The following is a 23,516-nucleotide window of genomic DNA, read 5'->3' on the forward strand; positions in this document are numbered from 1 at the left end:
CTGGAGATCATACCATCCCAGACTCTACCTCTGAATATAATGATCCCAAATGGAGGGCAGAGTTCCCAGGCTAGTGGATGGTGGGGCAGTCAGCAATTGGCTTAAACCAGGAATAAAGAAATTCACAAGAACAACCCCATCACCAGAAACCAAGTTGTCCATATGAGAGACAGTGCCATATGGTGGAAATAGTATCATCTCTGGAGTCAGAAGACCTGAGTTCAAATCTCACCTCTGATGCTTACTACCTATCTTACTTTGGCAAGACATCTGCCTTTCTCCACTCTCACTGTCCTTATCTATAAAACAATGAAGTTGGACTAAATATCCTTTGAGGTGTCTTTTGGCTCTACATCTATGAGTCTATGACCATTAATCACAACATGCAATAACAGCTCTCATTCTCACCCACTAAAGGAAAGTAACTTAAAAAAAAAAAAGAATGGACATAGACACAGCTTTAGAAACTTCACCTGGGATCAGGTATGTTTTATTGAGAATAGCAGTGAAGCAGTATAACATCTGGGACTCTCCTCGTATGTACTTTCCTCTGAACACACACACACACAAAACATATCCCCAAAGTAGAGGGGAGTCTTGGAGTAATACCCACACACAGTCTGGTCCCAGAGGCTAAAGGCTTGAGGAAAGGTATGCACCAGTGGTAGGAAGTGCAAAGGGATGGCCGAAGAGGAAGGTGCTATTTTGGGCACTGTCAGGGAAGAGGAAATAGTGAGGGCAATAAGATGCTATACAGAGGCATGGAAGGATTCTCTTTTCTCCAGAATCAGACGCGATCCTACACATACGCATCAAAATGCACAGGCACATAGACTTCCCCCTCACAGGCCACAATGATGTGACTGATATGATAGGAAGCTTTGTACTGGCAGTTGGGGTATTTGGAGGATCCAGTCTGGCGGCAGTTGGTGAGAGTCAGAGGCAAACTGCTCTGGTGACAGTTGGGCTGCCCATTCTTGCACGAGATGTTTGTCTCCTGGCAGACAGCATCGACTACTTCCTTAGGCTCGTGAATGAAAGTATTGACAGGCTTGCATCTGTCTGTTGTCATCTTCCGGGACTTCATCATGAGGTTGCAGTAGTTGGAGTTGTTGGCGGTCAAGTGCTCTGTATCCATATGCTGCCGCTGAAACTTCTTTGCAGCAGACTCTTTGCCAGCTGATAGCTGGGCCAGCCCCACTAGGAGCAACCCCAGCAGAACAAGTGCCATATGGGAACTCTTCAGAGCCATAGTGGCCTCACCTACCAACAGAAGCCTACCCAGGAAAGAGGAAGAAATGATGAGGAAGAATTTTTCAACTTGGAATGAAAATCCCAGTCCTATGTTCCAAATACACACTAACTGGTTCAGCCCTAACCTTTTCACTGAAGAACAGCCCTTCTTCCATGCTAGTCAGACATGAGACAAGAAGGTCAGTTTCCTCTTGTGTAAAATGAGGGGGCTGGGCTAGATGGATCTCTAAGGTGGTTTCTGAGGCCAATGGTCAGTCAGTGTATGAATCCCATTGCTTGAAAAACAATCCCTATCATACCCCTTTCTCTCCTCTCCCTACAACTTGTTTCACTATCCCTGGTACAATGTCCCCAATCATAATTCCTTGGGATAGTGGGACCCAATTAAATATATATATATATATGTATATATATATATATATATGTATATGTATGTGTGTGTGCATTCCACAAGAATAAGTTTATTTGCAGGACGAGGAGATAAATAAAATGAAGGGGTTGAACTAGATGAATTCTAAAGTCCCTTCCAGCTCTGTGATTCTATGAATTCATTAGGAGTGAATGAGTGTGAGCATGTGTGCATGTGTACATGCGTGAGTGAGTGTGTGTGTGTGTGTGTGTGTGTGTATCAGAGGAAGGAGGTTACCCATTTATGCAATCTAAAAGTCCCCTGGGTACTCTCAGAGAGGAAATTCCCTCTACCAATCTGGGACAGCACCTGCCCTGAAGCTTTGTGTCTTCCTTGGGCACAGAGGGGTTAAGTTACTTTCTCAGGGACCCACAGCCAGGATGTGTCAGTGGTAGAACTTGAAACCAGGTCTTCCTGACTCTCAGGCTACTCTCTGTCCAATATATGATGGTGTTTCTCTTTTTGCATGTACATATACCACAGGTCAAATCATAGTCTCTGACCTGCAGCATTTGAATGCCATGAATGCGCCTGATATATCCCAATTATTCTATATCATAGAGATTAGTCCTGGTCACCAGTAGCGTGAATCAGTTCTACTACATTCCAAAGAAAGATATATCCCCTCTAAACTTGATTTCTCCCCTTCCCCACTCCTGAAGATAAGATCTGTTCTCAATAGGCTGCTCCCTTTTCTTCTTTCTCTTCTGTTCAGCATTGTTTCCTATTTCATGCTCTCTTAGCATTTCATGCCCCCTCCCTGATATTCCCTACTTCTGAGTCCTCACAGACTACCCTTTGAGAATATCCAGTGCCTTACTTACCCTTGACTTTTGTTCGGTCTCTGGATTGAAATGAACTTTTGTCCTAGTTCACTTCCCTCTCCCCATGGAAAGCAGGTCTTATATAACATACAAAAAAAGGGGGGTGGGGCTTGCCCCTTGGGAAGTAGGAGAGGGAGGAGCATGGCAGGCCCAGATCCAGGGAGGAGTTAATAGAACCTTCCTCATTATTTCAGTCTTGACATATCTGTTCCTTCACAGAAATCAGACCCTAAAGTTTATAGGGAAGGAGAGATACTTTTGCTAATAGTCTAAGAATCTCACCTACACTGATTAGCTTCTTGCTATCAGTTTGGCTCTTAGGATTCTCAATGTCTCTTAGGAGAGGGTTAAGTACTTGGTTAACCACTTTCCTCATCTGTAAAATGAAGAATACATGATCTTTCCAGTTCCAACTCTAAAATCCTACCTCCTCCATTCTACTCAGCCCTCCAGCTGCATGTTTGGGTCACTCCCTAGCAGTCTGATCAAAACAGAATGAGACCTCCATATCCATGGGGGGGGAGCAATTTCCGTAATTCTCCATTGGTGTGCACTTCCCCACAGGGGCAGCTCTGTGTGTGTGTGTTGGTGTGAATGATCTATGAATAGATTATTTTCTCATGGTCCTTGGGTCAATGTCTTTTTTCTTTCTTTCTTTTTTTTTTTTAAACAATCAGGGTTAAGTAACTTGCTCAAGGTTACACAGCCAGGTGTTTCTGGGTGGGTGCTAAGTGTCTGAGCCTGGGATTTGATCTCCAGGTCATCCTGACACTAGAGCCGGTGCTCTTACTCGCTGTGCTACCTGGCCACCCCTATCTTTTTTCTTTCTATAGGAATAGGGACCAAGCTTCAGAAAATTACCCAATGTCAGCTTTATGAATGTCTATGGTTGATTGACTCTCTATGACTCTCACTCAGTCTCTGAACCAAGACAATTATTTGATTTGAGATTAGATAATTCCTTTTATCTCTTGTCAGATCCCTGATTATCAGTCTGAATCCCTTCAAACTACTCCAAGGACTCAACCAAACAAAAGGATTTCCTGAGGCCCCTGTAATGCTTCTGGTTTCAATGCAAACAAACTTGGGGCAAGAACTAAGAGAATTAGCTAAAGCCAAAAGAGCTATGCACCTAGACTTAGATCCCTTAACATAAAATCCAGAATTTATCGATACCTTCCAGCGACAAAAATGTCTGATATTTCTTTACTCTTAGCTACAAACCACAATGGTCCCTCCACAGCTATAAAGGAGAGAATCTGGGGGAAATTATTTGGTTCTAAAAAGCATCAATAAATCATTTTTTAAAGGCTATGGACAGGGCCAGAAGATTTTCACAAAGTAGGCTAGGAAATTCCCCATGATTCTAGGTCACAAAGCTAAATTTCCAGGCTTTCAATGTTTCCTCACTCCCAGTCACACACACACACACACACACACACACACACACACTCTCCAGGGACCCTTGTTTACTGACCTAGTGTGGGGGGAGAGGAGAGGCAAAGGAGCATAGAGAGATGAAGGGAAACAAACTTCAGAAAGAATTTGGGACAAGTGAAGGAATGGACTAATAGGGATGAAATAGGAAGATAAATGTTTAAAGGTTGATTATTTGAGTTTTAAAAAAAAGAGAGAAAGGGGGCGGCTAGGAGGCACAGTGAATAGAACACCGGCCCTGGAGTCAGGAGGATCTGAGTTCAAATCTGCCCTCAGATACTTACTAGCTGTGGCTGGGCAAGTCACTTAACCCCAATTGCCCTGCCTTCCCCCCTCCAAAAAAGAAAAAAAAAAGAGAGAAAGGAATCCAGAAAAACTCTTTTCAGCTAATCAACTCTACATTCAAAGCGGAGTTAATAACATAGTTCATTGCAGGGTCAAGTAGAAAGCCAAGAGATATGGAGAGCTCCCTATCACAGGTTCACTCCAGTCCAGCTGTTCTTTCTCACTTATTTTTGGTTTCAGTCACTAACAAGGACTTGGTGTTCTAAGTACTTGGATATAGAGAAGATTATGGATAGTTCAGTGGTGGATAGAGTATGGGCCTGGAATCAGGAAGACTACTCTTCCTGAGTTTAAATCTGGCCTCAGATACTTACTAGCTGTGTGACCCTGGGCAAGTCACTTAACCCTGTTTGCCTCAGTCTCCTCATCTGTAAAATGAACTGGAGAAGGAAATGTCAAACCACTCTAGTATCTTTGCCAAGAAAACCTCAAATGGGGTCACAAAGAGTCAGAAAGTACTGATGTGTGAGTGTGAAGAGCCTTGCCTTAAGCAAACTTTTGAAGTAGACACAATTTGCCTTCCAACCCTTCTACTCCATTCTTTCTGTGTCCTCTTTCACCAATCTCACTTCCATTTCTTATAACCCCTTGCCCCGGTGTCAGCCCAGGCTGTCAGGATCTTCCTGTCAGGGCCTTTTTTCTTCATCCCAACCAACTCTTAGGAAAAGTTCTGCTATCAGTTATATAGGTCTTAGTATAAATGTTTCCATCTTCTCAGTGGTTAAACCTTATTGAAGAATGATTGAAGAATGAAAGACTTCGTTTAAAAGAATTTCAGGTACAGACAGCAAATGACTCTTGTAGTGTGTTCTCTGTGTTGCTGTCCAAAGTAGAGGAAGGAAGAAGGAGAGACTGGATGGCACTTCCTAAAATCTCACTCTCAAATCTGGTTTTCTGATTTGGGCATCAGTGTGAGATCAAGGAAGGAAGAAGAACAAAAGAGTCCAGTTGCAACAAGATGAGGAACAGTAGAGCCTAGGGTGGTATTCTAGCCTAAAATAGCTAGAAATCTGAGTTCAATTTCTGACATTCACAAACTCACCTGGAAGGGACCCTAGACATAGGTCATTTAACTCAGTGGTATTAAACTCAAATAGAAAGAAGGCTACTAAACCCCACATGAGAATACTTGCTGGCTTCATATTGATTTAGAAAACCACATATAAATATTATCTATCTTCTATTGTATTTTTATTTATTTTGTTAAATATTTCCCAATAATGTTTTAATCTAATGTTGCTGCTGCAATGCCGGGAGGGAGACATGTTTGACACTTCTGTTAGTTCAATTCCCTTATTTTACAACTGAGGAAAGGAGATTCCAGGTGGATAAATGACCTGCCCAGAGTCACACAAGTGTAAGTGGCAGAGAAAGATTTACACACAGTTCTTGTGACTCCAAGTTCCTTTCTTCACACTACAGTATACCATAATAGCTCCCTCAGGAAGCCGGATTTTGAGAGGTCAGTAAAAGTCTGGACTCTTGGATTTGGGCCACAATAAATCTCCAATCTTCAGATTAGGCACCTATGTTCTTTGCAGGTGATATTACACAACAGGTGATGTCAACAAAGTGGGTTCCACAACCCTGACCTCCCCAACCTTATCACTCAGGTTCGGAAGCAAAGTCTAGTCTTGGCTTCTCAATGTGAACCCTTGGCTTGCTAGACAAACAAACCCTTAAGCCTCTGCCATTTGGGTCCTCAGGTGGTGTCAACATCAGCACTTCTGAGGCAAAGACCAGGAGACTTGAGTGTCTGGGGTCTACCCCAGGAGAAAACTCAGCTAACCCCTGAAGAAAGTGACATGAGCTACATTCATCAGGGTAGATGTCAATACTCATGGGATTATGAGATCAGAGATTTACAGCTGGAAGGGACCTCACAGGCCATCTAGTACAACTGCCTGCCTTATTTTACCAGTGCCTCTCATCATCCAAGGAGGTAGCCCCCATGCCCTCTCCACATATGATCCCCAATCTTTCCTGCCTTGTTAATTATTGACAAGGCTCTCAATGTGAAAGAAAACAGCTGCATCAAGGAGTGAGGAATAGGCACTGGGGGAGTCAGGATAACTGGGAACCTGCTGTCAGATCTAAATGACCTCCCTGTCTGATGTGGTTTGGTAAAAAGAAAATATGATAGAGGGTCTGACTTCTGTTCTTACTTATGGATCTGGCGAAGAGGATTAGAGACCTGGGCTGGTCTTTCATTACAAATGTTATGCCCTTAATGTAGTGGGAAGAGAGCTGAATTTTCATTCAAAAGATATGGGTTCAAATCTTGCCTCTGTTATTTACCTGAATGATCCTGGGTTTGGCTTAGCTCCTTACCCAGGCTACTTCTCAGAAAAGAAGAGCAGGTCCAGGTCCAGATTCCAATCCTCCTGGGCACAATCGGGGAGATAGGTAAAAAGCAGCTTTCCAACCACCATTTCAGGCAATGTTTATTGTTGTATGGCCTTCATTTTGGAAGACAAATGACTTCACAGGGTGATATCTTGACTTGCACAGTGAATTGGATTTAAATGGGACAGAATTGCATAAAATCATCAGTTTCACTCTTTCAGGGTTATTGAAGTCTGGTGGCGAGACAAAAGTCAGGATGAAATGGGTGACCTTGGTGTCCTTGATGTCTGACCAAACTCCAGGTGTACCACAGTGACTTCTCTAGCTGCCTTCATGGCCATTGGAACAAATTGTTCTCACCCATTCCGTGAAGGGGGAAGTCTTCACATGCTTGGGGTAGACACCCCCCCTCCTTACTCACCAGTGGGGTTTGAGGCCTATCACTTATATATAATATATATATATATTCACTTATAATTCTGATATGATATGGTATTGGTGCAACCTAAAAGCACTCATATCTTCAGTCTTTTTCAGGTAAATAAATGATAGAGAAGATGGGAGCACCATATGCAATAAAGTTTTATCAAGAGGTGAGGTATTAATATTTCTATGCTATTCCGGTTTTTCTAGAAGTATCAGAACACAAAGGAGGTCATTTGTCCTGCCTTGTTGTCCTCTGAATCAACCTGATCACCAGAACTTAGAGTAGGGCCAGCTATTATGCCCTTATGCCTCTCAGACTATTTCTTTGACTCTAGAGTCAAATAATGCAATCAGTTTGCATTGCATGGACTCAATTTACCCAATCAATGGTATCACCAGAACCCAGTTCACCAGTATTTCAGGTTTCCTGCCACAGTTTCACAGCTACCATGATGGTTCCAGGGCACATAAAGTCTTTACTGTACATTACCCCAGTTGGTACTTCCCTGCTTTGCCATAGCCCATGGCATGGACAATGGTTTAAATCTTGAAGGAATTATTGTTATAGTATTATATTACATTATATTATTATTAGTGGTGGCAGATTTGGGGATGCAGAGCTGGAAAGCAGAGTGGGACTAAGAAATGTAGACCTGTGTAAGGCCTTGTAATGCCAAGGCAGAGCTCTGGAGGGAGAGATTATGGCCCAAAGTGCACAGAGACCTCTGGTTTCCCATCTTGAGCCACTGTGCTCTTGCCTCTCTTAGAGGAGCTTGTGGATTTCCATTTGGTTAATTGCCCTGGCACCTGGCATAGGTAATGCATTTGTTTGAAAGCCTGTTTACTCAGCTGGCACCTCTTCCTGTTGTTACAGTGGACACGGATGGGAATCTTACACTCCATGGCCCCTGCTCTGCCATGAAAAGTACTCCTTGACTTACATTGGCCCCTGATAGTGCCATTCTTGATTAAGATACTGCAATATTGTTTCCCCCAATGAGGCGCAGATTTCTTGTCACTGGTCATGTGTTGCTGCCTGGATTTCTCCGACCCGCAATCCCCAAAAGAGGGCTGGGCCAACCACAGCTCTAGCAGCCCAAGCAGTAGCAGCATTAGCATCAGCAGCAAGCAGGTTCTCACTGGAGCCATGAGTTTCCACTAGCAGGAAAAAAAGAGAGAAAGAGAGCATAGAGGATAAGAGATGGGGATTGCCTATGAGGTCCCTGGGTGTTCCAGGGATAGCTATAGTCTCTCCTTAATGCCTATTCAATGAAAGAGCCCAGCCACTCCCTTTCTTCCAAACTGCCACAGTCCCCACCCCCTGCTCTTCTTTCCTCTTAATCCCCAAGGTCCTCCTAATGATTGCTGTCATTATTGCCTCCTTACTCCACCTTCCATCAGCAATGTGGCCCCTTTAGAGCTTGGAGCACCTTCCTATGGTCAGAAGCTCAGAAAGATGGGGCCTCCTCACCGAGCTGCTCTTATCTATTTCCCCCTCTTCAGTCAACTGTAAAGCAACACATCCTTAGGCTATTCAGCACAAGAACACCAGCGCCACTTTAGTACAGATGGTAGGAAATTTTGAGGGTACAAACCTTATATTATTAGAGAATTATGGAAGAATAGAGCTCAGCTCTGTCCTGTTTGGGTGATGTCTTACTGAGTCTCCTCTAGTCTGAATTCAGCTTATTGCTATCTCAGGTGCCTACTCACCCTGACTACCTGGCAAGTCTATTTCCAGTTCAGAATGAGTTCACCTTTCCTGGTCCCCCCAAAGTTTTATTTCTTTTCTTATTTCCTGTGTCTATTGAAACATCAACCATTTCTTTCTTGCCGACTGTTATCAGGTTCCTGCCGTAAGCAGTTCAGTTTTCTTTTGACTTATTGTTGCCTTGTACCAGAGGTATTTATCTCCTGGAAGAACCACAGAGGAATCTCTTATACCTTGAAGTCAGCAAGATGACCAGCATGCAGCAACAAGAGATGGTTGGATGGGAAGTAAGGGGAGGAAGGAAAGGTGAGACATAGAAAGCCCCCCTACACCAATCGTGATATAATGGAAATCCCAGTAGTCAAAAGAGGCAACAACAGACAGGCAATAAGAATCAAGTCCTTATTTTTGCCAGATACTGTGTTAAGCAAATTTAATATGCAAAAAGACAATCCCTGTTTTCAAGGAACTTACACTCTAGTGAGGAAAGACAACAAACAAAAGTGAGCTGAAGGGGAGGGAAGGGAGGCAAGTTGAGGAAGAATACAGGGGTGAAGTCTCAAGAGTAGAAGCAGAGGGGCAGCTAGGTGGCCCTGGAGTCTGGAGGATCTGAGTTCAAATCCAGCCTCAGACACTTGACACATAACTAGCTGTGTGACATTAGTCAAGTCACTAAACCCTGATTGCCACAGGGGTGGAAGCAGAACCTGGAGGGAAATAAAGGGTAACTAGTCTGATGATGTGGTCCCCATCCTGCGCCTCCTGTACACATAAAATGGAGACCAATAGGTCCACGAATGGGGCCATAGTACTGACTTTGCACCTAACTGTATGACTCTGGGTAAGTTCTTGGCCTCTCCAGACCTCATTGTCTTTTTCTGTAAAACGAGAGACTCAAATGAGATGTTCACAGACTCATAAGTTTTATAACTAAAAGGAGCTTTAGAAGTCATTGAATCCAACCTCCTCATTTTACAATGGAAGTATCTGAGGTCCAGAGAGGTTAACTTCTCGGGGTCATGTAACTAGTAACGATTCTGACCAAAGATCTGAACCTAGGTCTTTCTGACTCCTGATGCAATGCCCTATCCAGTGCCCCACACTGCTTTTCATGATCTCTAAAGTCTTCCCACTCTATAATCTTGGGACATAATATCGTGTTTCCCCGATAATAAGACCTATCCCGAAAATAAGCCCTCCCCTTACTGTGTAAGATTCCTCTAAAATAAGCCCTCCCCCGAAAATAAGCCCTATTGAGATTGCTACTGTAGTGAAGGTGATCCCCTGTGCTACATGCTACATTACGGTACCCTCTGTATGCACCGTCTCCTCCCCCCTCCCCCGTGAAACGCACGCCGCGCTCCAAGCTGCAGCAGTGAGCGCGTCATCCTGTTCTTCCCCAGTGATTTGCTTGTTGAATAAAGGTACATTTTTTTGTTCACATTTACCTGTTTATTAAAATTGCTGTCAATGTTCATTAAAATAAGCCCTCCCCTGAAAATAAGCCCTCTGGTGTTTTTCTGTCCAAAAAAATTTTATAAGACAGTGTCTTATTATCGGGGAAACACGGTAGTCCATGGCCTCATTCTTTCAATACCTCCCACTCCTAACTATGAATCACTCCTCTTCCAGGTGGAAGAATTCAGGTTACTGAAATTCATTTTATGAGAACATCTTCAAGATCTTCACTGCAACCAAAATTTCTTTTTAGCTACAACTCTTTAGTTGCCTTTTTGTCTGGTTGGTTTGCATATGAAAGATAGGGAGGAAGAAACAGCAATCTGACCTGAAACTGTTCTCCAGTCTCATCTCTTGCTCTTAGCCCAGTGATGTCCAGGGGCGGAGGAGAGTGGGCTCTCATCATTTCCGGAGAGTGAGGCTCTATCACTCTCCTTAATTCCTAATTCCTTTGGATCAACTCATCTCTCAGAAAATTCTTTCTTATAACTAACCTAAATCTTGACTTTTCAAATTAAGTTGATTTCCTTTGAATGACTTGTGGGAAGAATGGAGATAAATTGACTACTAAACTTCCTGATAGCAAGAGAGAACATTGATATAAGGGCAGCTAGGTGCCTTAGTAGATAAGAGTGCCAGGCCTGGAGTCAGGAAGAATCATCTTCCTGAGTTCAAATCTGGCCTCGGACACTTACTAGCTATGTGACCCTGGGTAAGTCACTTAACCCTGTTTGCCTCAGTTTCTTCATCTGTAAAATGAGCTTGAGGAGGAAATGGCAGACCACTCCATTATCACTGCCAAGAAAACTCCAAATGGGTCCATGAAGAGTTAGAAACAACTGAACAACATTTGTATAAAGCAATTTACTTTATTATTTTACCTGATCCTTATAACCTTCTAAGGTAGGTGTTATTATTAGTCCCCATTTTACAGAGGAGGAAACTGGAATTGAGAGAAAACTTCAGAGGATTCAAATCTAGAATTTTCTGATGCTAAAGTCTAGCACTCTATTCATTATCAAATAGGCCATGTCTCCTCTGCAATTTAATAGCTAACATTTATAAAAATTCAGCATTTACAAAGCCTCTTACAAATATTATCTCATTTGACCCTCACAACAACCCGGGGAGATAGATGCCATTATTGTCTGCATTTTATAGATGAAGCTTAAAAAGGCTAAGTGACTTGCCTAGTCACACAGCTAATAAAATATCTAAGGCAGGATTTGAACTCAGATTTTCCTGACTTCAAGGCCAGAACTCTATCTATTCTATGCCACCTAGCTACAAAAATATTCTCTGCTTCAGCCCGAATAAACCATATTCTTTTATCCCATTTTTTCATCATCATCATCATCCTCACTGACTTACCCCAGTCCTTGTGTTCTTCCATCTGGTATGAAGTTGCCCGGCTGTCAGCCTGGTTAGCCTTCTGTAGCTCTATCATCAGCTTCTTATATGAATCCCAGACCTGGTGCAAATGAGGAGTGAGTCAGACAGCACCTGGGGACAATGGGTCAGTCACAAAGTCACAAAACGACCTGCTGGATTTGAGAAGAGTCGGAAGGATGACTTGAAACTGGGAAAATGAGGGAATTAGGTGAGGGTGTCCCCCTCAGCAGCAGGAGCTTCGAGCTCCTCTGCGTTACATCTTCTCATTCCTTCATGGAGAAGTGACAATCAGAAAGCTGACCGCATGGGCCTTGTGTAGGCAGTGCCTGGAATAGCAGTGCCAGAGACCGTGATCCAGAGAGCTGACTTCACATTCATTACAGCTAAAGCGCTTACTCCTTGTGGCTTCCTGCCATGCTTTCTCCTTTTTAGAAGAAAGGAATATATTAAGTGCCCATATATGCCAGGTGCAATGCTTGATCTTCACAATAACCCTGGAAGGTAGCTGCCATTATTATCTTCATTATACAGTTGAGAAAACTGAGGCAGGCATTAGTTAAGTGACTTGCCTAGAGTCACACAGCTAGTAAAAATGTCTGGGGTCAGGTTTGAATTCAGTTCTTTCTGATTCTAGGCCCAACACTCTATCCATTGAAATGCCTAGCTATATATCCCTTTGGTTGGAACATTATGTTCTGGGTATTCTTAATAAGACCTAATATTCATGTGGTACTGTAAACCATGGGCAGATAGGTGGTACAGCAGATAGAGTGCCAGACCTGGAGTCAGGAAGATAACTTCCCAAGTTCAAATCTGGCCTCAGATCCTTACTAGCTGTGTGACCCTGGGCAAGTCACTTAACACTTTACCTCAGTTTCCTCATCTCTAAAATGAGCTAGAGAAGGAAATGGCAAACCACTCTAGTATCCCTGTCAAGAAAATCCCAAATGGGGTCACAAAGAGTCAAATATGACTAAACAACAACAGCACTTTAAACCATAAAATAAGTAGTACCATATACACTTGGAATATGAGTGTAAATATTGTATGTTGTCTTATATGATCCTCACAGCTCTGTGGGGGTGGTCAATCAAAGTGTTATTATCCTCATTTCAGAGAGGAGGAAAACTGGGCCTCTCTAAAATTAAATATCTTAGCCAAGATCACAGAGTCAGGAAGACCAATTCTCTTTTTACTACTCCCTATCATAATGTTCTAAACTCACAGTGAAGAAAGATTGCCTCTAATCAGAGCTGATCAAAAAGAGGAAAGTAGGGGGTGAGCGTAGGAAGGAGAGAACAATTAGTATGAGACCAGAAGAGTTTGGTTAGATTACACAATGACCACAATAACGTAAAAACAACTTTGAAAGACAACAGATCTGGGCTCAATGCAGTGATCAATCAATCATGGCTTCAGAAAACTTGATGAAACATGCTGTTCACCTCTTAACTAAAAGGTGATGGTCTAGAATTGAAGAATAAGGCACGCATGTTTAGATGTGGCTAATATATTGATTTATTTTGCTTGACTGTACTCATTTGTAATGGGACAGTTTCAATTGGTGGAGGGAAGGGGAACATGGGTGGTATGAATAGAGTAGTAATGACACACACAAAAAAAGAAAGATCATCAATAAAATAAAATAAAATATTTCAAACCTATGCAGAAGTAAACAAACAGAAATTTTGAAAGTATACATAAACAGGATTGATAATTATTAAATTCATAATAAAAAAGCATTTTTTAAAAAAGAGTAGAAAGACTGTTACACAGAAATTGGAGGGAAGAATAGAGTTCTGATACCTGTAACCTCAAGAGAATTCCTCTTGGGCTGCCCTCTATGCCTTCAAACTGGCATTAGAAACTAGGGAACCAGAGAGGTTTACTTCTTCTTAGGCACTCATAGGACTTTGGTCAAAGCATGAGTCTGTTATGCAAACAGGATAAAGCTAAAAGGAGAATAGAGACTTTTCAGAGATTCAGGGAGAGAAGACACTTAGAACTAAGACAAATCGACCTCTGATATGGGAACAGTGGCCTCTTGACTTCAGGATATTTAGGTAAGACATCACACAAGCTGGACAAAGTTGAACTCTATGTAAATACAAAGTTCATACTGTACTTGGCATTCGTATACACCCTCTCACCTGTGGCAATATTACCTTTTGCCATACTCAAGATGAGTCGCCCAACAATGAATAATAACTTTACTAGATTATAAGCTCCTTGAGAGTAAGGCCCTTTTCCTGTTTACCTTTATCATTCTCAGAAACTAGAATAGTTCATTGTGTATTTATTCTTCTGGACTAGAAAAGTAATTTCATTAATATAGGGAACTCCAGGTAAAGAAACTCACTTGTGACATTTAAAAAGTTCAAGAGACATAACTTCTGGGTAATTAGTCATTTTATTAATAATGCTACCATTTTGTTAGTAAAAGAAGTCAGTGGCACTCTTGAATACCAAAGAGCCCTCATGGCAGTGGGCTCACACTTTATATGCCCTTGGAAGACGGAGTATTCCTAAGGGTGACAATCAACTCTGATCAGTTTACAATTAATGAGAAAATGAATATTACAATGAGAAGTGGGCTCGCTCCAATGAGGGGCAGAGAGAGTGACATTGCAGTCACTCTTGGACAAAGAGTCTATCTCTACACCTAGGCTACCCCCTGCTTTGGACAATCTAATCAAATAATTTATCCTCATCTAAAACTGAGTAGTACATGATGGGCTTCCCCACCTTAGATTAAATTTCTTTAATATTTAATAAGGTTGGGTGGGGTCTGACCAAGACTGAGAAGAATTAATTCAATCTCACCATCACTAATGTCCTTCAAGAGTCTGAACTTTGAAATGAAGACTATAGAAAAAGGGGGAACTCTGGATTTCCCCAAATCATTGGTTATTAATAGTAGTTTCTCTCACATTTTACTAATGCAGATCAGAACCTGATCTTGTACATAGGGTCTTAGAGAATTGCCTGGGGCACCAAGAGGTCAGCTACATGACCAAGGGTCCTATAGCAAGCAAGTATCAGAGAAAGCAGTTGAACCCAACCTCTTTCTGGCTCTGAGATCAACTTTCTATCATTATACTATGCTATGTCCTATTGCACATGCTAGAAACTTAATATCTATTTTCTGAGGAAATGTAGTTCTACTGAAGAGAAAATACATGATCAAGACCTTAGTAAGAGTACTCTCGGGGCGGCCAGGTGGCTCAGCGAGTAAGAGCAACGGCTCCAGTGTCGGGATAACCTGGATCAAATCTGGGCTCAGATACTCAGCACCACACCCAGAAATAACTGGCCGTGTAACCTTGAGCAAGTTACTTAACCCCGACTGCTTTAAAAAAAAAAAGAGTACTCTTGCAGTGGCTGCAATAGTTGGGGGAAAAAAGATTTGAAAATGGATTTTGTCACATCCTCATTGCAAGTAGAGGCAGAAATTATGACATTTGTCCTGAGGAATTGATTTCAAGTGTTTAAGGGGCTCAGAGGTTGGGTAAAGTGCTGAAGAGAGAGTAATAACAGCATGACAGGAGCAATGGTCTAATCCTCACCCCCATGTAGGTTGGGCTAGTTTTTCCTTAAAAGGTATTGAGATCATCCTTGACACTTGATTAGCTCAGAAGGCAAAAATTGACCCAAGCAGTTCATATAACTTCCAGGTCACCTGAGGGTGACCTGAAGAAAATAGTTATAAGGGCTTTAGCCTGATGGAGGAGGGTGGGCAACTCAGAGACAGGGGAATTTCTTTCAGGGGAATCAGCTTAAGGTGTCCTTATAGAACAAATATTCTTCTCCTGCTACAACTAAATAAATCTCTTTTTGTTGACTGTTGAACAACCTACAATTGTCCCTGCTTTGCTGGAAAATCAAACCTTAACTACCAGGTGACTGACTAGAGTTAAGTCAAATCAGAACAGTTGGGAAGAAGCTTTAACTCTTTGTCTGTTTGATTTTCATTTGTCCATTGTTTTTGCAATAAAGACTGATTCTTTGCATGTTGTTTGAAACACATAAATCTGTGATTCACTGGATATAAAAACTTTTGTTTGCTAGTAATTGGGCACTACTTTAAACTTCACTTGCAAAGCTGTAAGATTATGAAATATAAAATATCAAAATGGATTTATTTATAATAATTAAATGAGGACAATTATCAAATTGAGAATAGGTTCTGACTTTTGTCTAAAGCAAGGTTTAATATCTGTTTTCTGAGGAAATTCAATTCTACCAAAGAGAAAAACACATGTCTGAGGCCTTACTAAAAGTGAACTTTTTTTGTTTATGTAGCTAGGTGGCACAGGGATTGACTGCTAGATCCAGAGTGAGCAAGACCCAAGTTCAAATCTGAATTCAAATACTTTATAGCTATGTGACCTGGGCAAGTCACTTGACCTCTGTTTGCCTCAGTTTCCTCATCTGTAAAATGGAAATAATAATAACACCTACCTCCCCAAGTTATTGTGAGGACAAAATGAAATAATATTTATGGAGTGTTTTGTAAATCTTAAACAGCTATAGAAATCTAAACTGTTATGAACTATTATCATTAATCTTTGTGACAATCTCATGGATCCCAAGATTTTTTTCTTGGAATAATGTTTTCAAATGCATAAAACACGTATAGGATTATAAAAGAAATCAATTATGTCAATTTAGTTATCAAAATATTTTTTAAAAAATAAGTTTACAGGCCTCAGGTTAAGAACCTCTGATCTGAAGGTGTATCAGGAAAACTCCAGAACACTAGGAGATGATGCTGTCCCATGCAAAGCAATACCAGATAAATCTGCCAATAGGGCTTTTAGATCACCCACACTAGTGGGGTCTGCTAATGAACTGGAGAACAAATCAGTCAGTCAGCAATTTTTCATTGACTAGTTCCAGTGTCTGTAGCTCTGTATTGTAGGAAGGCTATCTATGTCAATACTGAGACCAGCCATGTCTTCAAGGGGCTTCCACACTTACTGGAGAGCTAGAGAGCAAGCAGCTGTTCTCACAAAAGGAGGAAGACTTCACTGAGGTTTGAAACACGGGCCAAAGTGACCCAGCATTCCTTATGAGTGACTGGGAGATGGCACAGTTTTGAGAAGTGATTTGAACTAAAGCAGACATAAGGAAAACACACGATGGTATTAATCCTACTGAGGAGTCACTACTTGAAGCTCCATAGAATGGAATGGGTTTGTCATAGAAGACACAGGTGCCAAGATTAAGTCATAAGTTAACGTACATTCTAAACAAATTAGACAAAGGGAAACCCCCTGGGATTCCAAGGAGAGACAGAGATTCTTGCCTGTATGTTGTTGGGGTAAGACACAAATTAGAATCGACAGGTTGTTCAAGTTTCAACTTGTGCAATCACCAGCAAAAGTCTGATTCACAGAGATACCAGGTTAAACTTGGTGAAGCCATTAGAGCTAACCAAGGTCCTGGCTATTGATAAGGCTTATGCTAATGGAAACTCTATGAGGAAATTTCTCATCACTTTTTGGCACAGGAGCATAAGACATGATTTCTTTCTCTTTGATATAAAGAATGGGACCTTATATTACTCACTTGAAAGTAGAACAGGTTCAATAGCATGTTATAAAAATAATAAGGCTTAAAAATAGAGGGTGTGGTTTATATACACTAATATGGAAATGAAATTTAAGTGTTTCAGTAGATGGTAATTAAATTATTCCCTCTGGTCCTCTTTTAGCCCTTACACTTGTCAGTTTCTTGCATTGAACAGAACAGGTTGTAAATTTCACCTAGCACATGGTCTAATAGTATGATACTAAGGGCAAAGCTTATGTCCTGTCAGGCATATATGTTGGTCTCTACCATAGTGCTATGGAGTAGTGGATCTAGAGGGGAGTCAGAAAGACCTGGGTTAAAGTCTTGCTTCTAACACTCTGGGCAAGCTATTTAATCTATGTCCCAGCTCACTCAGTGGTAGCCGGCAGCACTTGTAGGCTACTTTGGACGTACCCCTTTTATTTGTCCTTTCCATTCCCCCGGCTCTAAATTCTCAGACTAGGACAGTGCCCAGCCTCAGATTAAGTAAAAATGGAAGAAGAAATTGCTGCTCTTGTCATTGACAATGGCTCTGGCATGTGCAAAGCTGGCTTTGCTGGAGATGATGCTCCTCGGGCTGTGTTCCCCTCCATCGTTGGACGCCCGAGACACCAGGGTGTCATGGTAGGAATGGGGCAGAAGGACAGTTATGTTGGTGATGAGGCCCAGAGCGAGAGAGGTATTCTGACTCTGAAATACCCCATTGAACATGACATTGTTACCAACTGGGATGACATGGAGAAAATCTGGCATCATACCTTTTACAATGAGCTTCGTGTAGCTCCTGAGGAACACCCTGTTCTGCTTACAGAAGCTCCCTTAAATCCTAAGGCCAACAGAGAGAAGATGACACAGATTATGTTTGAGACCTTCAACACCCCAGCCATGTATGTTGCTATTCAGGCTGTGTTGTCTCTGTATGCCTCTGGTCGAACCACTGGTATTGTTATGGACTCTGGTGATGGTGTCACCCACACTGTGCCCATCTACGAGGGTTATGCCCTTCCCCATGCCATCCTTCATCTAGATTTGGCTGGCCGTGACCTGACAGACTACCTCATGAAAATACTGACAGAAAGAGGGTACAGCTTCACTACCACAGCTGAAAGGGAAATTGTTCGTGACATCAAGGAGAAGCTGTGCTATGTTGCCCTGGACTTTGAGCAGGAGATGGCCACTGCTGCTTCCTCCTCTTCCCTGGAGAAGAGCTATGAGCTTCCTGATGGCCAAGTGATCACCGTTGCCAATGAGAGGTTCAGGTGTCCAGAGGCCCTCTTCCAGCCCTCCTTCCTAGGTATGGAATCCTGTGGCATTCATGAGACAACTTTCAATTCTATCATGAAGTATGATGTTGATATCCGAAAGGATCTATATGCCAACACAGTATTGTCTGGTGGTACTACCACGTACCCTGGTATTGCTGACAGGATGCAGAAAGAAATCACAGCCCTGGCACCTAGCACAATGAAAATTAAGATCATTGCTCCCCCTGAACGTAAGTATTCCATCTGGATTGGTGGTTCTATTCTGGCATCTTTCTCCACCTTCCAGCAGATGTGCATCAGCAAGCAGGAATATGATGAATCTGGCCCATCCATTGTCCATTGCAAATGCTTCTAAATGGACTGCTAGCAGATGCGTAGCATTTGCTGCATGAGTATTCACAAAGTAAAAATTTGCTCTGGCAAATATATACCTCATGTTAGCCTCATGAAACTGGAATAAGCCTTCTTTGAAAAGAAACTTGTCCTTGGGAAAGTTTGTATCTGATATTAGACAAATATCAGCACTTTCTAGATTGTTGAACCGTTACTGATTTGACCTCGTATTCAAGTTAGCAGTTGTCCCTTGGTGTACATTTTAGCATACCTTGTACATATCTTTGATCTAAACCCTGATACAGGTCACTTCATTTTGACAGGTAAGGCTAAGAGTTAACTTACATAGAGAATTGACCTGATAATATGGCAATATAGTATCTGGCTGGTTGACACTCAACAGCTATACAGTTTAGTTCTATAAAGCATCAGATCTGTACAGGGTATCTAAAGGTCAGATTTCCAGCATCTAAAAGAGCTGACTTGCAGAATTTCTCTCCTAAGGCTGGCAAGAGTTTATTAAGTGTGTGTTGTTGCATCTTGCCACCATTCTAGCAGGAATACATATTGAATCCAAGCCTTTAGGAACCAGTTTTTTTTTCTTAACCCACTGTTTTCCCCCAATGTCATGGGACTAAGTTACTCAACCTTGAGTTGCAAAAGTTTGCATTAACAACCTGTAAATTTGTGCATCTAGTTAATTTATGTAAGATTTTTGTACATCGCTTTAATGTTCTCACATGACAGTAGAATACCAAAATTTGTAAGTCATCCTAAGAGTTGAGAATTGTAATGCCCAACATGTCATTGTGTAAGGAAAAATAAAAGTGCTGCAAGTAAAAAAAAAATCTATGTCCCAAGTGACTTTTTAAAACTATAAATTTCAGAGCAGGTGTTGACCTATATTGGTAGAGAGAATTTCTTCATTGGGAGCACCTTACTCCAGTGAAATCACAGATTTAATTCCTCCTCTCTTTCAAAAAATTAAGGGAGCTTTTTGTTTTCACTGTTTTGGTCGGTAATTGTAATTTAATTAGAGTGAGAACACTGAAATTCAGGAACTCTCTCTGCCAAAACGATTAGCAATTCAGCTGTGATTTGTAGGCCTTGAGTTGCCTGGGACATGGACAGAAGTTGTGCTAGATTCCATCTGAGTAGCTTCCAGAAAAAGTTGTATGTGGTCACATAAGCTAGGATGTTTCTGAGGTAGGTAGGCTTCCTGACTCCAAAGCCTTTTTATTTTCTATACCATGTTCTGTACCTGTCACTAGGCATATGCTGCTGTTTGGCCCCATACCCTGAATCTTGTCTGGGTGATATGCAGCAAATAATAACTTTTTGTTTGGGGTTTTTTAAGAGGCAATTGGAGTTAAGTGACTTGCCTAGGGTCACACAGCTAGTAAATGCCTGAAGCCTGATTTGAACTCAGGTCCTCCTGACTCCGGGGTTGGTACTCTATCCACTTTCCACCTAGCTTGCTCCAGCAAGTAATAACTTAACCAGAAAAAGTTGGTTTTCCACTGTAGATTAAGTTTTTGGGTCTCTGTCACCATTTTACTGGATCACCTAGCTCTGGTGCTATGGTTCCATGGAGCATTTTCAACCTGGAATGACCCTCTGAGAGAACCCCTGCCACTGACCATACCCCAAAGTTGACTCTCTCTTGTCTTGTAGGCCTTGGCAAAAACACTTCCACATTCCTTCTCCCCCTTCTTCCCAATGAAGGATTACCAAAGGGAAACAAAAGTCAGAACCCCTCCCTAATTTCCCTCCCTCTCTGTTCACTTGTGAACACTATTTTGTCCTTATTCAAGATGAAAGTTGCAACAGGTAACAGACCAGAAGTGTATGAATTCGAGTTGTCCATTCCAAAATGAGTTTATTGCTGCAGAAAGTAAATTCTTGCTCTATAAATGCATGTGAACACACATAAGATGGATTTGTTTAAAGGGGGGCAGGTAACTCCCTTAATGGCCATTGTATCTGAAGAGGGTATGTTTTGTTTTGTTTTTTGCCTCCAAATTTTCAAAAGGCTCTGCTAGTAAGGAAAATGATATACTTATGTAACCTGAGTCCTAAAGGTCTTTGGCATGGGACTCTTCCCATACTGGTAGAGATCAATGCCCTGTCCCTATGTGCAGGGCAAGCTGGAGTTGGCTAGAGCTTGAGAAAAGAGAACTCCAGTCTCTTCAGTTTTCTTGGGTTCTTCAGTGTCTGGAACCTCTTCAGGCTCTTTGGGTTTTACATTCACTTGGGATGTTTCTGCTTCCAACTTCAAAGACTTGGTTTACACTTATATTCCTAGAATTTGACCCATTAGAAAGTAGCTCCTCGAGAGTAGGAACTGTTTCAGTTTTGGTTGCTTTTTTCTTATCCCCAATGTTTACCACTTTGCCTAACACATAGTATTTAATAAATGCTTGCTTGTTTGCTTGATTCCTACATCCAAATCAAAAGCTCTATTCACTTTTCCATGGTGCCTTTCTAATTGCAACCATATGTAAAAATAAATGAGAATAAATGGACAAAGGAAGAGTCCTGATGGAGATGTATAGGGAGTGGCTAAAAAATGAAGAAATTATTTGTGCTGAAATCAATTTAAAAGTAAATTGTTACAGAGCAAGTTGAGTTGCTTTAATGTTTATTTTATAATGAATAATTTAAAATTTAATGATTAAAATTGGACATATTTTTCCTTGTTCTCATCTAATTTTCCCTCTTCAGGAGGATAAGCCCTGTCCTTATTTGTGACACATCCAGAGGAGGTAGAATTCTAAGACCACACCTTTGTTTTGTTTTATCATAAGAGCAAACAACAATACATGAGCCTATCTTGTAATCAAAACAATCTCAGCAACTGGGTAAAGCCATTTCGCCACAGCTTCTGGTACATCCTTTGACCCAGGATTCATCTGTAAAAACAAGAGTTATTTAGTACTACACCAGGCAAAAAGTCTTAAAAAAAAAAAAAGACTTTTGATCCAGATCTATGATTTCATCTGTATAATACAGAAGACTATTTTCATGGCTCCATCAATCCCAATTACTTCAATTGCCAACTACATCAATGCCAAATTGAATAGATTGTAAAACAGATACCCAACCTGGAAATGATTAGCCCCTGGCCCTTGGAGTGGAATTCAGCATGTCATTGATCATTTAGAGTTTCTGGTGATATGGCGTTTACTGATGGCCAGCTCAGGTCCATTTCTTTTGCCTTCTTACCACCACCCCACCCAGTACATATTCATACCTCCTTTGCTTTGCATTGCTGGGTTTTATTCAGTGATAAGGAAAAACACCCAGTTCAGTAAAGCATCAGGAAGGCCAGTTTATTTAATATTTTATTTTCCCCCAATTACACATAAAAATAATTTTTAACATTTGTTGTTGTTTTTTTTTTAATTAGTTTTAAATTCTTTCCTTCCCTCCCTGCTTTCCCCTGCAATTGAGAAGGCAAGCAATTTGATGTAGATTGTATATGTGTAGTCATGGAAAACTTATTTCCATGTTAGTCATGCTGTGAAAGAAAACACAAGCAAAAAATAAAGAAAAAGTATACTTCGATTTGCATTCAGACTCTATCAGTTCTTTCTCTGGAGTTGGATAGCATTTTTCATCATAAGTCTTTCAGAACTGTCTTGGATCATTGTATTGCTGAGAACAGCTAAGTCATTCATAGTTGATCATCATATATTTTGCTGCTACTGTATACACTGTTCTCCCAGTTATGCTCATTTCACTTTACATCAGTTCATATAAGTCTTTCCAGGTTTTCCTGAGGACATCTTGCTTGTCATTTCTTAGAGCCCAATAGTATTCCTTCTCAATCATATATACCACTTGTTCAGGTACTCCCCAGTTGGTGGACATCCCCTCAATGTCCAGTTCTTTGACACTACTACAAGATCTGTTATAAATATTTTTGTACATATAGGTCCTTTTTCTTTTTCATCTCTTTGGGACACAGACCTAATAGTGGTATTACTTGTCAAGGGGTATGAATAGTTTTATAGCCCTCTAGGCATAGTTCCAAATTGCTCTACAGAATGATTGAATCAGTATACTAATTCAATCCCAATTTTCTCACATCCCATCATACATTTGCCATTTTCCTTTTTCTGTCACATTAGGCAATCTGATAGCTGTGGGGTGGTATCTCAGAGTTGTTTTAATTTGTATTTCTCTAATCAATGGTGATGTAGAACATTTTTTTTCCATGTGATTATAGAAAATTCTGATAACTGTCTGAAATTTGCCTATTCATATCCTTTGACTATTTATCAGTTAAGAAATGGTTCTTATGTCCATAAATTTGACTCAGTTCTTTATATATTTGAGAAATGAAGTCTTAGAAAAGCCTGTAAATTTTTTTCACAGTTATAATTAGCATGCATTTCTTTCCATCCTATTTCCCTCTATTTATCATACTCTCTCTCTACTCTCACCCCATTCATTCTCAGAAGTGTTTTGCTTCTGACTCTTACCTCAACCAATCCATTCTCCCTTCTATAAGCCCCATCCCTTCTCTTATTCCATTCCCTTTCTGCTTTCCTTTATGTTATCCCCTCTTTGATCCAGTTCTTATGAGAGTAAGGTTCACATGTTCCCCTGCACTATAAAAGCTCTTTTATACCTCTTTTATGTCAGATAATTTACCCCATTCTACCTCTCCCTTTCCCTTTCTCCCAGTGCATTCCTTTTTCTCACCTTTTAATTTTATTTTAGGCAACCATTCCATC

The 23,516-nt window shown here is 41.1% G+C and overlaps 2 protein-coding genes across 2 annotated transcripts; one reads left to right on the forward strand and one right to left on the reverse strand.

Annotated features, from left to right (window-relative positions):
* Nucleotides 1–459: 459 nt before the first annotated feature.
* LOC138168453 (ribonuclease pancreatic-like) lies at nt 460–2,582 on the reverse strand. Its single transcript, XM_069097477.1, has 2 exons — nt 2,488–2,582; nt 460–1,277 (listed from the first exon to the last, which is right to left on the reverse strand). The coding sequence occupies exons 1-2, from the start codon at nt 2,574–2,576 to the stop codon at nt 800–802; spliced, it is 567 nt and encodes a 188-aa protein (XP_068953578.1). The 5' UTR covers nt 2,577–2,582; the 3' UTR covers nt 460–799.
* A 14,963-nt stretch (nt 2,583–17,545) lies between these two features.
* On the forward strand, nt 17,546–19,622 carry LOC138168839 (actin, cytoplasmic 2-like). Its single transcript, XM_069097723.1, has one exon. It carries the CDS (start codon nt 17,669–17,671, stop codon nt 18,794–18,796), a length of 1,128 nt encoding a protein of 375 aa, XP_068953824.1. The 5' UTR covers nt 17,546–17,668; the 3' UTR covers nt 18,797–19,622.
* The last annotated feature ends 3,894 nt before the right edge of the window (nt 19,623–23,516 follow it).

Source organism: Petaurus breviceps, unplaced genomic scaffold (assembly GCF_028583685.1).
Source record: "Petaurus breviceps papuanus isolate PSGF00001 unplaced genomic scaffold, PetGlider_PUasm1.0 37, whole genome shotgun sequence".
Classification (NCBI taxonomy): domain Eukaryota; kingdom Metazoa; phylum Chordata; class Mammalia; order Diprotodontia; family Petauridae; genus Petaurus; species Petaurus breviceps.

What these genes read in the sequence shown, in the direction of transcription:
- LOC138168453 (XM_069097477.1), bottom strand. Translation starts at nt 2,576, where the DNA reads ATGTTATATAAGACCTGCTTTCCATGGGGAGAGGGAAGTGAACTAGGA. An exon ending in AGACCGAACAAAAGTCAAGG is followed by an intron (nt 1,278 to 2,487) that starts GTAAGTAAGGCA and finishes TTTCCTGGGTAG; the next exon opens with GCTTCTGTTGGTAGGTGAGG.
- LOC138168839 (XM_069097723.1), top strand. Translation starts at nt 17,669, where the DNA reads ATGGAAGAAGAAATTGCTGCTCTTGTCATTGACAATGGCTCTGGCATG.